The sequence below is a fragment of the Xiphophorus maculatus genome, chromosome 16 (assembly GCF_002775205.1).
Source record: "Xiphophorus maculatus strain JP 163 A chromosome 16, X_maculatus-5.0-male, whole genome shotgun sequence".
Taxonomy (NCBI): Eukaryota; Metazoa; Chordata; class Actinopteri; order Cyprinodontiformes; family Poeciliidae; genus Xiphophorus; species Xiphophorus maculatus.
This window is the reverse complement of record NC_036458.1, coordinates 1412388-1425728: the sequence shown is the minus strand read 5'-3', so window position 1 is coordinate 1425728 and position 13341 is coordinate 1412388. Positions and strand designations below refer to the sequence as shown.

The 13341-nt window shown below is 42.9% G+C and overlaps 1 protein-coding gene across 1 annotated transcript; it reads right to left on the bottom strand.

The window, feature by feature from the left end:
* Nucleotides 1-846: 846 nt before the first annotated feature.
* LOC102218968 (forkhead box protein K2-like) lies at nt 847-12447 on the bottom strand. Its single transcript, XM_005803199.3, has 9 exons — nt 11940-12447; nt 5209-5403; nt 3913-4066; nt 3230-3376; nt 2959-3152; nt 2113-2315; nt 1799-2032; nt 1196-1393; nt 847-1130 (listed from the first exon to the last, which is right to left on the bottom strand). Exons 1-9 carry the CDS (start codon nt 12233-12235, stop codon nt 943-945), a joined length of 1809 nt encoding a protein of 602 aa, XP_005803256.1. The 5' UTR covers nt 12236-12447; the 3' UTR covers nt 847-942.
* Between the last annotated feature and the right edge of the window lie 894 nt (nt 12448-13341).

Below are 13341 nucleotides of genomic sequence, written 5' to 3'. Positions count from 1 at the left end.
GTGTGAGGGGTGAGGGGGTCTGCCAACACCACAACATCAACACAGCCTGGAGGGACCATGAGGGTGTGTGTGTGTGTGTGTGTGTGTGTGTGTGTGTGTGTGTGTGTGTGTGTGTGATGGAAACAGAAGAAGAAGAAGAGGAGCAGGAAGAGAAATTTAAATCAAGTGCAGCTCTGGCCTCTCTCTGACTTCTCTGTCGTCGGATTCATGCAGGGTCGGCGCCCGGAGCTGCACACGCAGATCTGCGCGGGCCGAGCAACGAAGCCGGATCGTAAGCAACATGTAGGGGAGGGGGGACAGAAGAGGGTTTACCAAAAACTGTTACAGCGTTTTCACCAAACAGAAAAAGTTCACGTAAAAAGTCCTCTAACTTAGTTTCTGAAATGTCTCTGCTTCCTTTAGTTTGTTACGTCTCTAGTTAAGTGTAAATACATTAAAAAACTGCTATGCTCCACATGTTGAACCACAGAATACTGAATTTCTACGTACAGCTGCGATTAACAGGGTCAGTAATGAGCGGCTAGCTGCCAGGAATTAAAGATTGGCTCCAAGTTGATCCCTTATGACTTTGTCTGGATTCGACCGATAAAAACGGAGAAACGAGCCGCCTGGTTGGTCACGTCGGGGTGGGGGGGTCTGAGGGGGTCCTGCTGGCTGCTGGAGGCTCCGATCTGCTCTGAGGTAGATGCGACAGAAAGGCGGCGTCCAGCCCGAGCCGGAGGTCAAAGGTCGGCTCGTTGTTGCTAAGGCTTCGGTCACGGCTCACACGGAAACTTTGAGTTTCTTTGTTCCAGTTTTTAAAGCGGCGGCGGGCGTGAGGGGGGGTTCTCCGTTTGGCACCTCGGTCGTCAGCGGCGGGAGGAGAAACGAAACAAACGACGGGATGAGAGAGAGAGAGAGACGGTGGGCGGGGCGGAGCTCTGCGGCGCGGCGTCCAGACGGCTAGTTTGGTTGCTCTCCGGCTGCTGGCGAGTCCGTCTCCACGGCGACGGCGGGCGTTTCCTCCTCGGGTTTCCCTCGCTTGGCGTCCGGCTGCTCCCCCGCCAGCTGGTCTCCGTTCTGCCGCTTGGTGGGGAGCAAGGCGGAGGCGTGGGTGGCCAGCAGGTGGAGGGGGCTGGCGGCGGCCGGGACTGCAGAGGACAGCAGAGTTAGCGGCAGCTAGCGGCTAGCAGCTAGCGGCTACCTGGCGTCTCACCTGAGCTGGAGGGCGCCTGCAGGGCGGTGGTCAGGCCGTGGGTGCCGTTCTGGGTGATGGCCTTGATGGGCAGCTGGTGCTGACCCACCGGCGCCTGCTGCACGATGGTGACCGTCTGCAGCGCCGCCGACTGGGAGCTCTGGATGATGCGACTGGAGGCGCCCAAAGAACCGATGCTGGGAACCGTCTCCACTTTCACTGGACGGAGAGGAAGCAGATATTATCTATTAATCACCAATCAATAAGCCTGATGCAATAATTAATTAGTCACATAGTAAATTAAAATAAGCTTCATCCATTCTGACGATTCGTATATTTTGAATTGTTGTTTACAGAGATGTATTTGATTGCTGTGCCATTTTTATGCTATTAGTTAACAATGGTCTCAAAGTGACTATTATAATTTATTGTAATTATTTCAGGGACAATTAATGACCCAGCAAAACTTGTTACCATAACAACAGGCCTAAATACACAGTGTTTAAACCCTGGAAGAATTCAGCCAATCAGAAACGTTTCCCCGCTAACCATCGATAAGCTCCGCCCCCCAAAAAGGACCAGAGCTCCTTCCTGAAAGGTTCTCCTCCTGCTTCTGGGCCTCACCTTTGACCTCCGTGTGCTCCCCGTTCTCCTGCGGTTCGCTCTTGATGATGGCGGCCTGCTGGGCGATGACGGTGGAGCCGGCTGGGATCTGTTGCAGGACGTGGACGGTCTGGACGGCGGGCTGGGAGCTGCTGGTGCTCACTGGGGACGCCATGGTGTAAGTCACTGGCTTGATGGTCTGAGGTAACTGGCGCTGGACCGCTATGAGGACCGGCTGGCTGCTGACTGCGGAGCCTGGACCAGAGGGGGGACAGGTTAGCAACAGAGCTGCAGTCTGGAAGGGAAGAAGAAGAAGAAGAATGACGATGTGGCACCTGGTGTGTTTTGTGCAAAGCGTGCTTCCTGGATGACCGCCAGTTTGGGCTGGACGGCGGCGGTGGGAACTGGGGGGGGCGCGGAGGGCGTGTCCGGCTCCAGGGGCACCGGGGAGCCCTCCCGGGACAGACTGTCCGGGGTCTGCACCCCGCTGGAGTGAGCGGAGAGCACCCCGGAGTGATTGGGGGACGCTGGAGCGCTCCTGCAGGTCAGACAGCGAAATGAACACAATGTTTAGTATTGTCCTCATGTTTGGTTAGAACTGGAATAAAGTAAAAATGAGACATAAACACAAAAGTTAAACTTTCCCTGAGAAGAGAGGAAAGAAGAAAATATCCTGCTGCAATGCGATAATCGCCCCCTGCTGGTCATTAGCCAGGCTGCAGGAAATGTGCAGCAGCTGCAGCTGATTAATGGCCTGAGATGAAACTATTTGTTGCTTAAATCTTAATTCTTGTTTAAAGTGTTTAAGGATTTAATCACTAAAACACATCAGAGCTGAACTGGAGGTTCAATATGCAGGTTTTTCATTTTAGTAGGAATTAAATGGATTGTTAAATCCATTTATTATTAAATGTTATTTTTTAAGTATGAGTAAAACTCCAAACACGATTAAGTAGTTTCTGTAGAACTTGATGGTTTTTTTGTTTGCTGATTTGATTAATCAGCAGAAAAATCAATAGAATAATCGATTGCTAATAACTGTTAATGTTGTAATTTCTAAATGCTTCATTTTGACCCAGAAGTTTCAATCTGATCTGAGCAGCTTCATGTTTCCTTTATCTAAAATAAGCTCAGGTTTGTGTGCGGTGCCGCTGTGTGAGTCGTCCATCTTTGGGGCCGACCTGGAGGAGAGGGGTCCATGTGGGGTCCGGAAGCAGGGGACCCCGCGGGGCCGTCGTTTCCTGAAGGCCTGCTCGATGAGCTTGGCCTCCGACGACGGGTCTATCCTCCAGAACGAACCTTTCCCCGGCTCTTCCTGCGACCGCGCCACTTTGATGAAGTATCGGTTCAGCGACAGGTTGTGACGGATCGAGTTCTGCAGCGAGACAAGCGGTGACAGGAGGAAGAGGAAGAGGAGGAAGAGGAGAAGCAGCGGGCTGCGGTGGGACTCACCTGCCAGCCCTTGTCGGCGGTCCTGTAGTACGGGTAGTTCTTGGTGATGTGATTGTAGATTCCGTTTAGTGTGAGCTGCTTGTCCTGCGCCAGCGTTATGGCCTGGACAATCAGCTGTGCATAGGAGTACGGCGGCTTGGAGTCGTCCTGCAGAGAGCAGCACAGGAAACGGCACATTTACTGCAACCTCAGCGGATCAAATGCTTCACAACTAATCAGAAAACAAGAAATACAACTAAGTTTGATTAAAAACACCAAAAACTGCCAGTAAAATACCAAAGAGTACAAATAAAAACACAGATTTTGCACGTTTGTTGTCTAGTTCTCAATTTTTTTTGCTCAATTGAACAAATTTATCTGAGTTTGAGAACAGGATATGTTTGCTATATTTAGCCAAGTTCAGTAAATTATAAAAAGCTGATTTGGGTTCAGCAAAGTTGGCTGTTCAGTAAAAGTCTCGTGGTTTAAAAAATCAAATACTTTGTGTTATAATGAACAGTTTCCACTGTAAGGAAATAATGTCTGTGATAAAATTTGTATCATTCTTGGATTGCAGTCGGGGACCGCACAAAATCAGTCCCCGGGCCAGAAATGGCCCACGGGCCGCACTTTGTCCCCCCGGTATGAAATGCTGCCAGTGTGATTAGTAACTTTCTGCGCTGTGTTTTCAGGACCCTGCTGACCTTGGGGCTGTCCCCTCCGGAGGCCTCTTTGTCGTTCTCGGGCTGCGAGTTGTCGTTGATGAGCTGCAGCTCCACGGAGCTGACCATGCGGCCCCCCATCCTGTAGCCCGAGGAGCCCGCCCCCCGGGGGCTGGAGGGGCAGGAGTTAGCAGCGCTGCCAGGAACAAACACACCAACACCATGAGTTTCATGTTGTTCAACCAAATCAGGACTAAACGACTGGATCCGGAGCTTAAAACGTAACGTTTGCTTCAAACGAGCTCATCTGGCCGCGGCGACGCAAATCGGCCTGACTGGCAACACGGCAACGACTTCAGGAGCAACGGGATGGAAACGGATGAAATGGAAACATGATTCCATCATCACAGGCCACCAAGGTTCAGAGCAGCAAAAAACTACAATATTTCTGAAAATATTGCACTTTACTATTTATTCTCATTAACTAACTGTCAATAAAAGTTCTGTCATGTTTGGCCAGACAGAAAGACTCAGCATTATTTGCTTCATAATTAGCAAAAATAACCGTAAATAACTAATTAACTGTAAATAACTAATTATGTGTAAATAAGTGTAATTAACTAATTAACAGTAATTAACTAATTAACTGTAAATAACTAATTATGTGTAAATAAGTAATTAACTAATTAACAGTAATTAACTAATTAACTGTAATTAACTAATTATATGTAAATAAGTGTAATAGAAGGAAACACCGAGTCCCTTCAGAATAAAAGCGTCCTGTTCGGAGCTGCTTTTGAATCATCATGAATGAAACGTGGACCAACATATTTGACGTGTATTGATATTGATATTGTATTGATGATATTGATGATGTCACTCATCAGAATGTTATTGGTTTCTAAACTTTTGGCTGTATGGTGTTTTTTATTGCTTTGTATTTTTGTGTTTTATGATGTTTAGCATTTCAAACGTCTTGCTGCTGAAATGTTTTACACAAATAAACTTGACTGATTGATAAACTTGTTCTAATGGCTAAAATTGCTTGTATTTTTTAAAATACCAATATTCTTTATCCAGTTAGAAATTGTTATATTTGACTCGAATTTCAGTGGATTTTTTGAAAATAATTTCAGCAAATTTTACTCAAAAAAATACAAGCTTGTTTTGGCACTACCAGAGCTCCGTATAGTGTCTTTTTGATGGATCCATGGATACCGAATGTTTATGTTTACCAGAGCGGCGGCTCTGGAGGAGCTGCGTTTTAACAACCTGCTGGTTTCCTCCGACCTTTAACCTTTGACGGATGGTTTTGCAGGTGGATCTTTTTGTGGGTACCTGATGGTGCCGGTGGGAGACGGCAGCGGGCTCATCAGGTGAGCGATGTTGTCTGGAATGTTGATGGTAAGTGGGGAGATCTGAGGCTGTACTGGTTTCACTGGGGACTCTGGCGCCTCTCGCTTGGCCTTCTTCCCGCTGGACAGCGCCGTGAAGTTGATCTTAATGTTGGTGCTGGGAAACCTGAACGTGCACCTGCAGAAAAATCAGAAAACGACGTAGAAAACAGAGAAAGTCAGCCTGAAGGCGCCTCATCGACACGTCAGTGGAGAAAAAGAAAAATCTGGGCTGTAAAGTGTTTTAAATGGCTGACGAACTAAAAATAAAACATAAAAACTGGATTCAGTTTGAGAATTTAAAGAAAATGTTGCCTCTACCCAGCAGGGAGCAAAAGGATCCTGATCAAAAATATAGAGATTTTTAAATACATCTAAACTTTTTCATGCTGTTAAAACAAAAACAGAGTAAAATAATAATAAATAAAACGAACCAGGACAGAACCGGGGACAAGCTTTTCATTTTACCCCGACCTGAAGCTCTTCTTTACTTTATGTTTGTTACCTTTAATGCTCAATTAAAAGTTTCCTATAAGTCAAAGTAGCTAGAATCCGCCCACTGATGGAAACCAGAACTTTGACTAGGCCAGTAAAACATCAGGGATTCCCAAAGAATCCCAGGACTAAAATTAGTTTCTCGTTTTAGTCCTACGACTAAAATTAGTCCAAAGACTAATTAGGAAAATTCTGTTTTAAGAAAATTCTTAGAATTCCTGGAATTCTATGATTTTTCTCAGAATTTTAACTTATGCTTTCGCAAATGAGGAATCTTCTAAATAAACGAAAAAACATGTAGGATCTGTTGCCATGGGGACGCAGCGCGCAATAAATAAATACATAAAAATTCAGCTGCTGCCACAGCCGCCTTCCTCCCTTTTCTCTCTTGCTGCCCTGGGTAACTGCCCATGTTGCCACCAATAAAACTATTACAGCTGCAAACCGTCTAATTTACTCATAGCTCATATTTTAGGACATTTCTTCCTTCCCAAATGCAGAATATCCATTGTTCAACATGTTTTATCTCCTTTCATGACAAAAGGAGCTAAAACATACTTTCAGTTTCCTGCACCAGGTTCTCACAGAGCTAGCATTGGCTAGCGTTAGCATTGGCTAGCGTTAGCATTGGCTAGCGTTAGCTACCTTCGTCTGAACTGGCTGTGCTGCGTCTCCCAGGATCCTGAAGCGCCTCAGGAGGAGCCGAGGCTGTAAAAATAACATCAGACTCATCCAGAGACTGTCAGCGCTCTATGAAATCTAAATATACATCAATAACCTGACAGCTTCCTCATGTCACCGCAGTTCATAAAACATACTGGAAATACTCAGCTTCACATGGCGGCACAACACGGAAGGAAAAACAGAAACGGATGGATGTTTAAACTTAAAACCGTTTTAAAGTCAGACGGATCATGGTGGTGAACTTTACATTTATTTGACCGTTTTTAGAGTTTCTGATGTAAAAACAGGTCAAACTGTCCAGTTTGTCTCTTAAGGTTGTGCAACGATAAATCCGCCCTGTGATCATTTATCACATATGAAATCATTTTTTTTTTTAGAACTGTAGGGCTGCAACTAACGACTATTTTAGTAATCAATTAATTTAATAAAAACTCTGACATGCTGCTAATTTTTACTTAATCACTTAAGTTTAATAAAAGATGCAAATAAGCAAAAAGTTCTTTTAGTTTTGTGAATAAGAAAAAAAACATTTTTTTAATCCTAAAATGCAAAAAAACATTTTAATAAACGCTTGATGCTTCTGCAGCTAAATAAAAACCATCTACTAATCTGTTATTTTTTATTAATAATTGGACAGCAAAAGGTACTTAATACGAGATATTTGTTACAGAATTTGAATCAGGTAAAGGTGAAACTGACACTTGATGAGTTATGGGAAAAACATATTTACCGAAAAATAGTTTTTTTAAAATCTAAAATGCTAAATGTTGGAATTTTCATAGTTTTGGCTTTATTATTGCTCTGTATATGTTGTTCTTTCAGCAAAATGGCCTTTTTGAATCTTTATGCTCCAGTTAATGATGAATTGATAACTAAAAATCGATTAATGATTTCAGCCCTAAAACTTTACTGCTGCACTGACTGCAGTTTTATGGCCAATCACAGGTCTTCAATAAAACACACCTGCTGATGCCGATTCATTTGGTCGGAAAAGTCACCAAATACAGCGACAACGTCTCTGATTTTCAGATAAAATCGGTTTCTCCTGCGAGTATCGGTCGATCATCAGTGGAAAAACAGAAAGGAATATTTTTAACAGGAATTATGGAACCGGGATTTATCTCTGATAAGAAATGTTTTCAATAAAACATGATTTAAACTGCTGCTGTCCTGTTGAAATCACAGAAAGTAACTTTACACTGTAAAAACACAAAATCTTACTAAGTAGTTTTGGTCTAGTTTCTAGTGCAAACATCTTAGTACAATCGAAATAAGACAAAACTAACTTACAAATAACTTTTCACAAGAAGTATGAGCTTTTTAAGAGAATAATTCATTAATACTGATAAAAAGGTTCTAGTTCCACTGAAAGATTATTTCACTAAATAAGATATTTTCCCCATATTTTTAGTGAAATAATCTGCCAGTGGAACTAAAACTTTTTATCAATATTAAGGAATTATTTAGTTAAAACAAGCTCCTGTATCTTGCTGAGAAGTTAGTTTTCTCTTATTTCAGATATTTGCTCTGGAAACTGAAACAAAACCAAGAGAAAAAACCTGTTTATTTCAATAAAACAGAAGCTTTAATGCTTAGAAAACTCTGGATCTGGAGCAGAATCAAAGCAGAGGTCAGGGTGTGATTGAGCCCCCCACCCTGTGTGCCGTCACAGATCCCTCTTTATTACCCCATTTCTCTCCCACAGCAACAATGAGGCACAAACTGGAAAAAGGAGAAAGAAAACACAGTTGCTACGCTGCTAAGCCGCGAGGACGGCAACAAACAAAGCTTGTTCAACTGAAAGCTTTCACTTGAATTTCACCCCCACCCGGCGCAGAGCAGAATGTAAACAAAGAGGACAGGCAGGGAGGAAGAGCGGCGGCTCGGGCCGCGAGGCAGCAGGGAGCGGGAAAGGGCCGTTCCTCCCTGCTGGATCCACTGACATCACCGCAGAGGAATCCCAGCAACACCAGCAGCCGCGGCTCCCTCACGCTGCCAATCTGCTTCCTCAACACAAACCACTCAGAGCTCCACAGAGATAAACTCATCTAAAGTCACTTATTTTACCTCCAACTCGAGGACCTGGGTGTGTGTGTGTGTGTGTGTGTGTGTGTGTGTGTGTGTTAGAGAAGCAGAAAACTGTAAACTCCTTCAAGGTTTCAGGAAAACATTCACCCAGGACGGAAACTGCATCAAGTCAAAACAAGTCGCTGTTTTCTCAGCGCAAGAAAATGGATTCATGTTGGGAGATTGCGCAATGAGAGAGAGCGAGCGGTGTGCAAAGTCTGAGCAGCGCTGGCAGGAGCTGCCAGGTTGTTTACACTGCAGGCGCTGCTGTGAAAAGCTGCAACCAGATTCCAACAAATCTGTCTCAACAAAATGTAAACAACGCCGGCAGCGTGAGGGACGCGGCAAACGCTGAAAATACTCAGATGAACAAATAAAAATCGACTCGTTTGCAACCAAAACAAAGCGACAGAAACATGTTGGGCTGCGATGGAGCTTCTGCTGCACAGAGCTACTGCAAACAGAAAGAGACATAAAAACACCTTAAAACTTCCCATCTATTAAAAAATACTTATCCCAAAAGAAACTGGTGCAACTCACAGCCTTAAAGTATCTTCAGAGAGAAGAACCTCAGGTAGCAGTCAGTCTTGCAAAGGACCTAAAGAGGCCTCTGACTGAAGACTGCTGCTGTGTGACCTGCTGACAGCCATATGAAAGCAGCAGAGACGACATTCCACAGAAACATCCAGGAGGAAACCATCAGTTGTTAGCTAGCTCTGCTAATCCACCTCCTTTGCTTTTGCCACTAATCTTTAAACCCCCATCTGGGAATATGGAGAACAATAAGAGCAAAAACACCTAAAAAATCACAGAGAGGAATTGTCCCAGCATACAAAACCTCAACGAAAATTTTTTATGAACAAAAATTAAAAAAATAGTAATAAAAAAAGTCAGAGCCATGTTGTTGCCATGACTGCAATTCTACAAACAACTTAAAAATGTTTTATTTCACTCAATTTGTCATTTTAGCTACATTAAAATGGTTGATAATATTTTCAGGCCTTAATGTGAAATGTTTTTCACATATTATATCAGATGCACGTTTTTACATTTTCCTTTCATGTCTTTAGTTTACTTAGATTTTTAATCTGGATTCACAACCATTTCTGTCCTTCAAGATTCCAGATTTTTCCGTTTTTAATCATTCGGGATAATTGGATAAAGTTCCCAGGAGAGAAAGAGAGAGAGAGAGAATGTGTGTGTGGAGGTGATTAAATAAAATAAAAGCTGAAAATGAAACCAATAGGGATAATGTGACTGAGATGTTGGTCATAAAACAAATAAATAGTTTGCATTTAGTTTGGATTAAAAACCAAAACTAAAAGAAAAACCATGAAATTATGTAACTTTCTATAACTGTGATTTTTTAAAGAATTTTTTTTTACATCTTCTACTGGCAGGAATGAGTTCAACAGCAAGTCAGAAATAAACAAACCGACCACGCACCACTTACCGGACATTTTGTTCCCGATCTGACATCTTACGATCTTTAGTTTTTATTCTAAGAAAATGTGGTTTTATGACACCAATAATGCTGAACGATGTATTGTGAATATATCGTACAATTTTCCTACTGCAGAAGACAGTTTGGAGCGATAATGGAAAGCTAACGTAACACAAGTGTTACAAACTTGCATTTTTAATAATTAGCCAGTTTCTCACACTGAACATTAACGACTTAAACCAAAATACTCAGGAGAAAATGGGCATAAATCACAACTGATAAACTTAAAAATTTACGAACATTATCACCATCGGCTTTTCTAACATTTGATAAATCACATCTACCACCAGGGGGCGCTGACTTATTCTGGTTTAATCAGTTAGATTGCAGAAGAAACGACTGGATCAAATGAAGCTTGGGACCATAATTATGGAAAATGGTTTGATATAAAATCTGCACAAAATTAAAAAGAGCTTATTAACATTTTAACAAGTCATAATAGGTGAAAATACTAAACTATTAGGGGATTAATGAACGAAAACAGAGTCACTTCAACCTGAACACATGCAGAATGTTTATGTTGGGAACCAAGAATGTAACGCCACGTTCTGTAGGGAAACTTTAAAAAGTGACACCAGAACCAAGCAGAGGAAACTTCCAGCTGTTTGGGAGGATGAAGGTTCATGATGCAGAGAAAGAGAGGCGAGTCCAAAACGTTCAGAACAGGTCCGAGTCCAAACGCAGCTGCCAGAGCAGAAACTCTGGATTATCACATCTCAGGGTTTAATCATGTTTTATTGTCAAACATGATTCTGTTTAATATCTATATATATATATACATATATCTATGCTGCCTGTTTTCAAGCAGTTGTAATGTTTAATCCATTCATCCCAAAACAAACCTCCGGTCAGTTCTGAACTTTACAGTTTGTGTTTCAAAATAAAATGAAACCAAATAAATTTCAGAAACTGAAAAATATTTGTTTACTTAAAAACCAAGAAAAACCTTAAAAACCCATATTTGAATTTGTATTAATTGAGCCGTAGTGAACTGTAACTTTAAAGCAGGATTTTTTAACTGTTGCTCTCACACTAACAGTCAACATTTGTACAAGATATTTCCTCATTCTATATTATGGTGAAACATTATTGCAAAAGCTGAGCAGATTTCTGTTTGTTGTTGTTTTGTCGCCATATTAGATATCTAGTAAATAAAATCTTACACATTTATTATTTTTCTTCTCAGTTTAAACTAGAAACATTTATGAGGATAATATGAGATTCAGTCGACTGGGAAAGTGACAGGAACCAGTTTCCTGAGATCTCAGACTGTTCAGATTCTACCGCATGTTTTATCGGTAAAGTCGCTCTTGAAGCGCAAAGTGGAGTTTAAGTGCAACCGTGATGCGTTCAGGTGTGTTTACTACGCGGAGAAAGGAGCTCTGGGATCTGATTTAGTGGACTGGAGGTCACGGCTTGTGCAAATTGTGCAGCGCAGGGCGGAGACCGGCTGGTTTGTTTACGTTCAGGGGTCGAGAAGAGATTCATTCACAATTAATACACACAACCCACAGTGGGAAAACACCGCAGAGTGGCGATTTTACTGCATCATGGCAGCACATTTCTGAATGGAAATGTGCAAAATAGCACCATTTTCAATAAGAGGCGCATAAACATCAACTAGCTCCAATATAAGCGCAGCGGGGGCAGAGAAAGGCTGAGCTGACCCACGGGTGGACTGTGGAATGTGCGTGGAATGACGGCAGCAGGCTCGTGAAAACGTTGCTAACAGGAATGTCAACAAAGAGAAGGGCTTTAGGAAACAGGATGCGGACTTCTTGCTAACATGCTAAACACGTGGTGCTCTCGACCCTTGCTCGCAAATGTAAACCTAGTGTTGTTAAATGTTAACTTCAGCTGTCCGGGTGCTCCGGCTACTGCCCCCGTTGCCCCCGATGGGTGGCGGTGCTGGAGGGTGAACTTACATTCGTGGTAGCTGCAGAGGAGGGGCGCCCCGTCTTAGGAACACTCCGTCCACAAACACCCCGTTTTTACCCAGACACCTCAGGTAGAAGTCCCCGCTGCCGGTGCCGTCGTCGCTGGCCGTGAATATCTCCAGGTGCCGCCGCGAGATGAAGCTCGAGTGGCCCATGCTGACGTCCACGGAGCCCTGAGAGGAGTTCCGGCCGATGGTCACCGAGCGCTTCTTCATCATGTATTCGAATTCACGGCCCTCTAGCCGGGCAATCGGCCCAGACGATCCGCTAACTTGAACAGCCATGTTCGGGGTTGGAGCCTCGAAACGCCTCAAAATAAAAATGTTGGGGGCAACTAAACACCACAGCACGCACGCCCGACTGTGGCCCTTCAAAGGCGTTCAAACGGAGCGCATCTACAAGAGGGGCATCAAACTGAAAACAGGAATCCAGAGGGAAACATGCGAGGCCAGGGACAGCGGCTCCGACCCACCGCCGAGAGAAAGGGGAGCGGAGGCAGCCAACCAAAAGAGGCCAGAGGCGGGTAGGGTGTAACTGCCACCGACGTCCGCCAATCACAATGCAGGAAGGTGATGGAACTCTGTAACTTCAGCCAATCACATGCGAGTATTTTTCAGAGGACATATTCAAGGTCGGTTGGTGTGTAGCTGTTGTACGTGCATATGCTGTTGGGAACATAGACGTAAACGAGTAGACGTCGCATCTTCTTCCTTGCCAGAAGGAACAAGTCGTCAGCGCGTCCGCCATATTGCTAGTGGCAGGCCTCTCCGACATCCATAAAGGTAAGTTTGGAAATATGATTTTATGATTAAATGAATAAGTTTACGATAAACTAAGTTTTATTAATATATAATACATGTCCGTAGTAGTACTAATATTAGTGACTATTGAAACAGATGTAAATAATATCTTCATAATGTTCTGAAAATTCACCCAAACATACTTTAATGCACACCTGAAGATATACTGAACCATCTATTTGGTCATTTATAACAATATTCAGTTCAATTCAATTAAATTCAGTAACATTTTATTTGTCCACAAGATGCAATATAATGGCAGAGTGGAACAGGGAGAAAACAAAATCATTAAAAACAGACAAGGATCATCATGTTAAAAAGTAACTTAAACTAAAAGATACAACTAGAATAAATAAATAAATAAATAAATAAATAAATAAATAAATGCACAATGCACAACTCGTATATAAACATACATGAGAATATAAACGACATACTTGCATGTATGGAACCTTATAAGGAACAATACGATGTGCTTTGTGTTTTTTAAGGCTCGATGTGAAACCCTTTAACGTTGTTTTTTAGTTATTGAAGATGAGTACTGGCAATTTACAGTTTTAATCAAAATAAATTCTTTTTAATTAACTATT

Bases quoted from the DNA above. Each gene is read 5' to 3' on its own strand.
- LOC102218968 (XM_005803199.3), bottom strand. From the start codon at position 12,235: ATGGCTGTTCAAGTTAGCGGATCGTCTGGGCCGATTGCCCGGCTAGAG. The intron at 3,377-3,912 runs GTCAGCAGGGTC...TGCTCTCTGCAG, and splicing joins CCGGAGGGGACAGCCCCAAG to GACGACTCCAAGCCGCCGTA. The intron at 1,131-1,195 runs GTGAGACGCCAG...TGTCCTCTGCAG, and splicing joins GCAGGCGCCCTCCAGCTCAG to TCCCGGCCGCCGCCAGCCCC.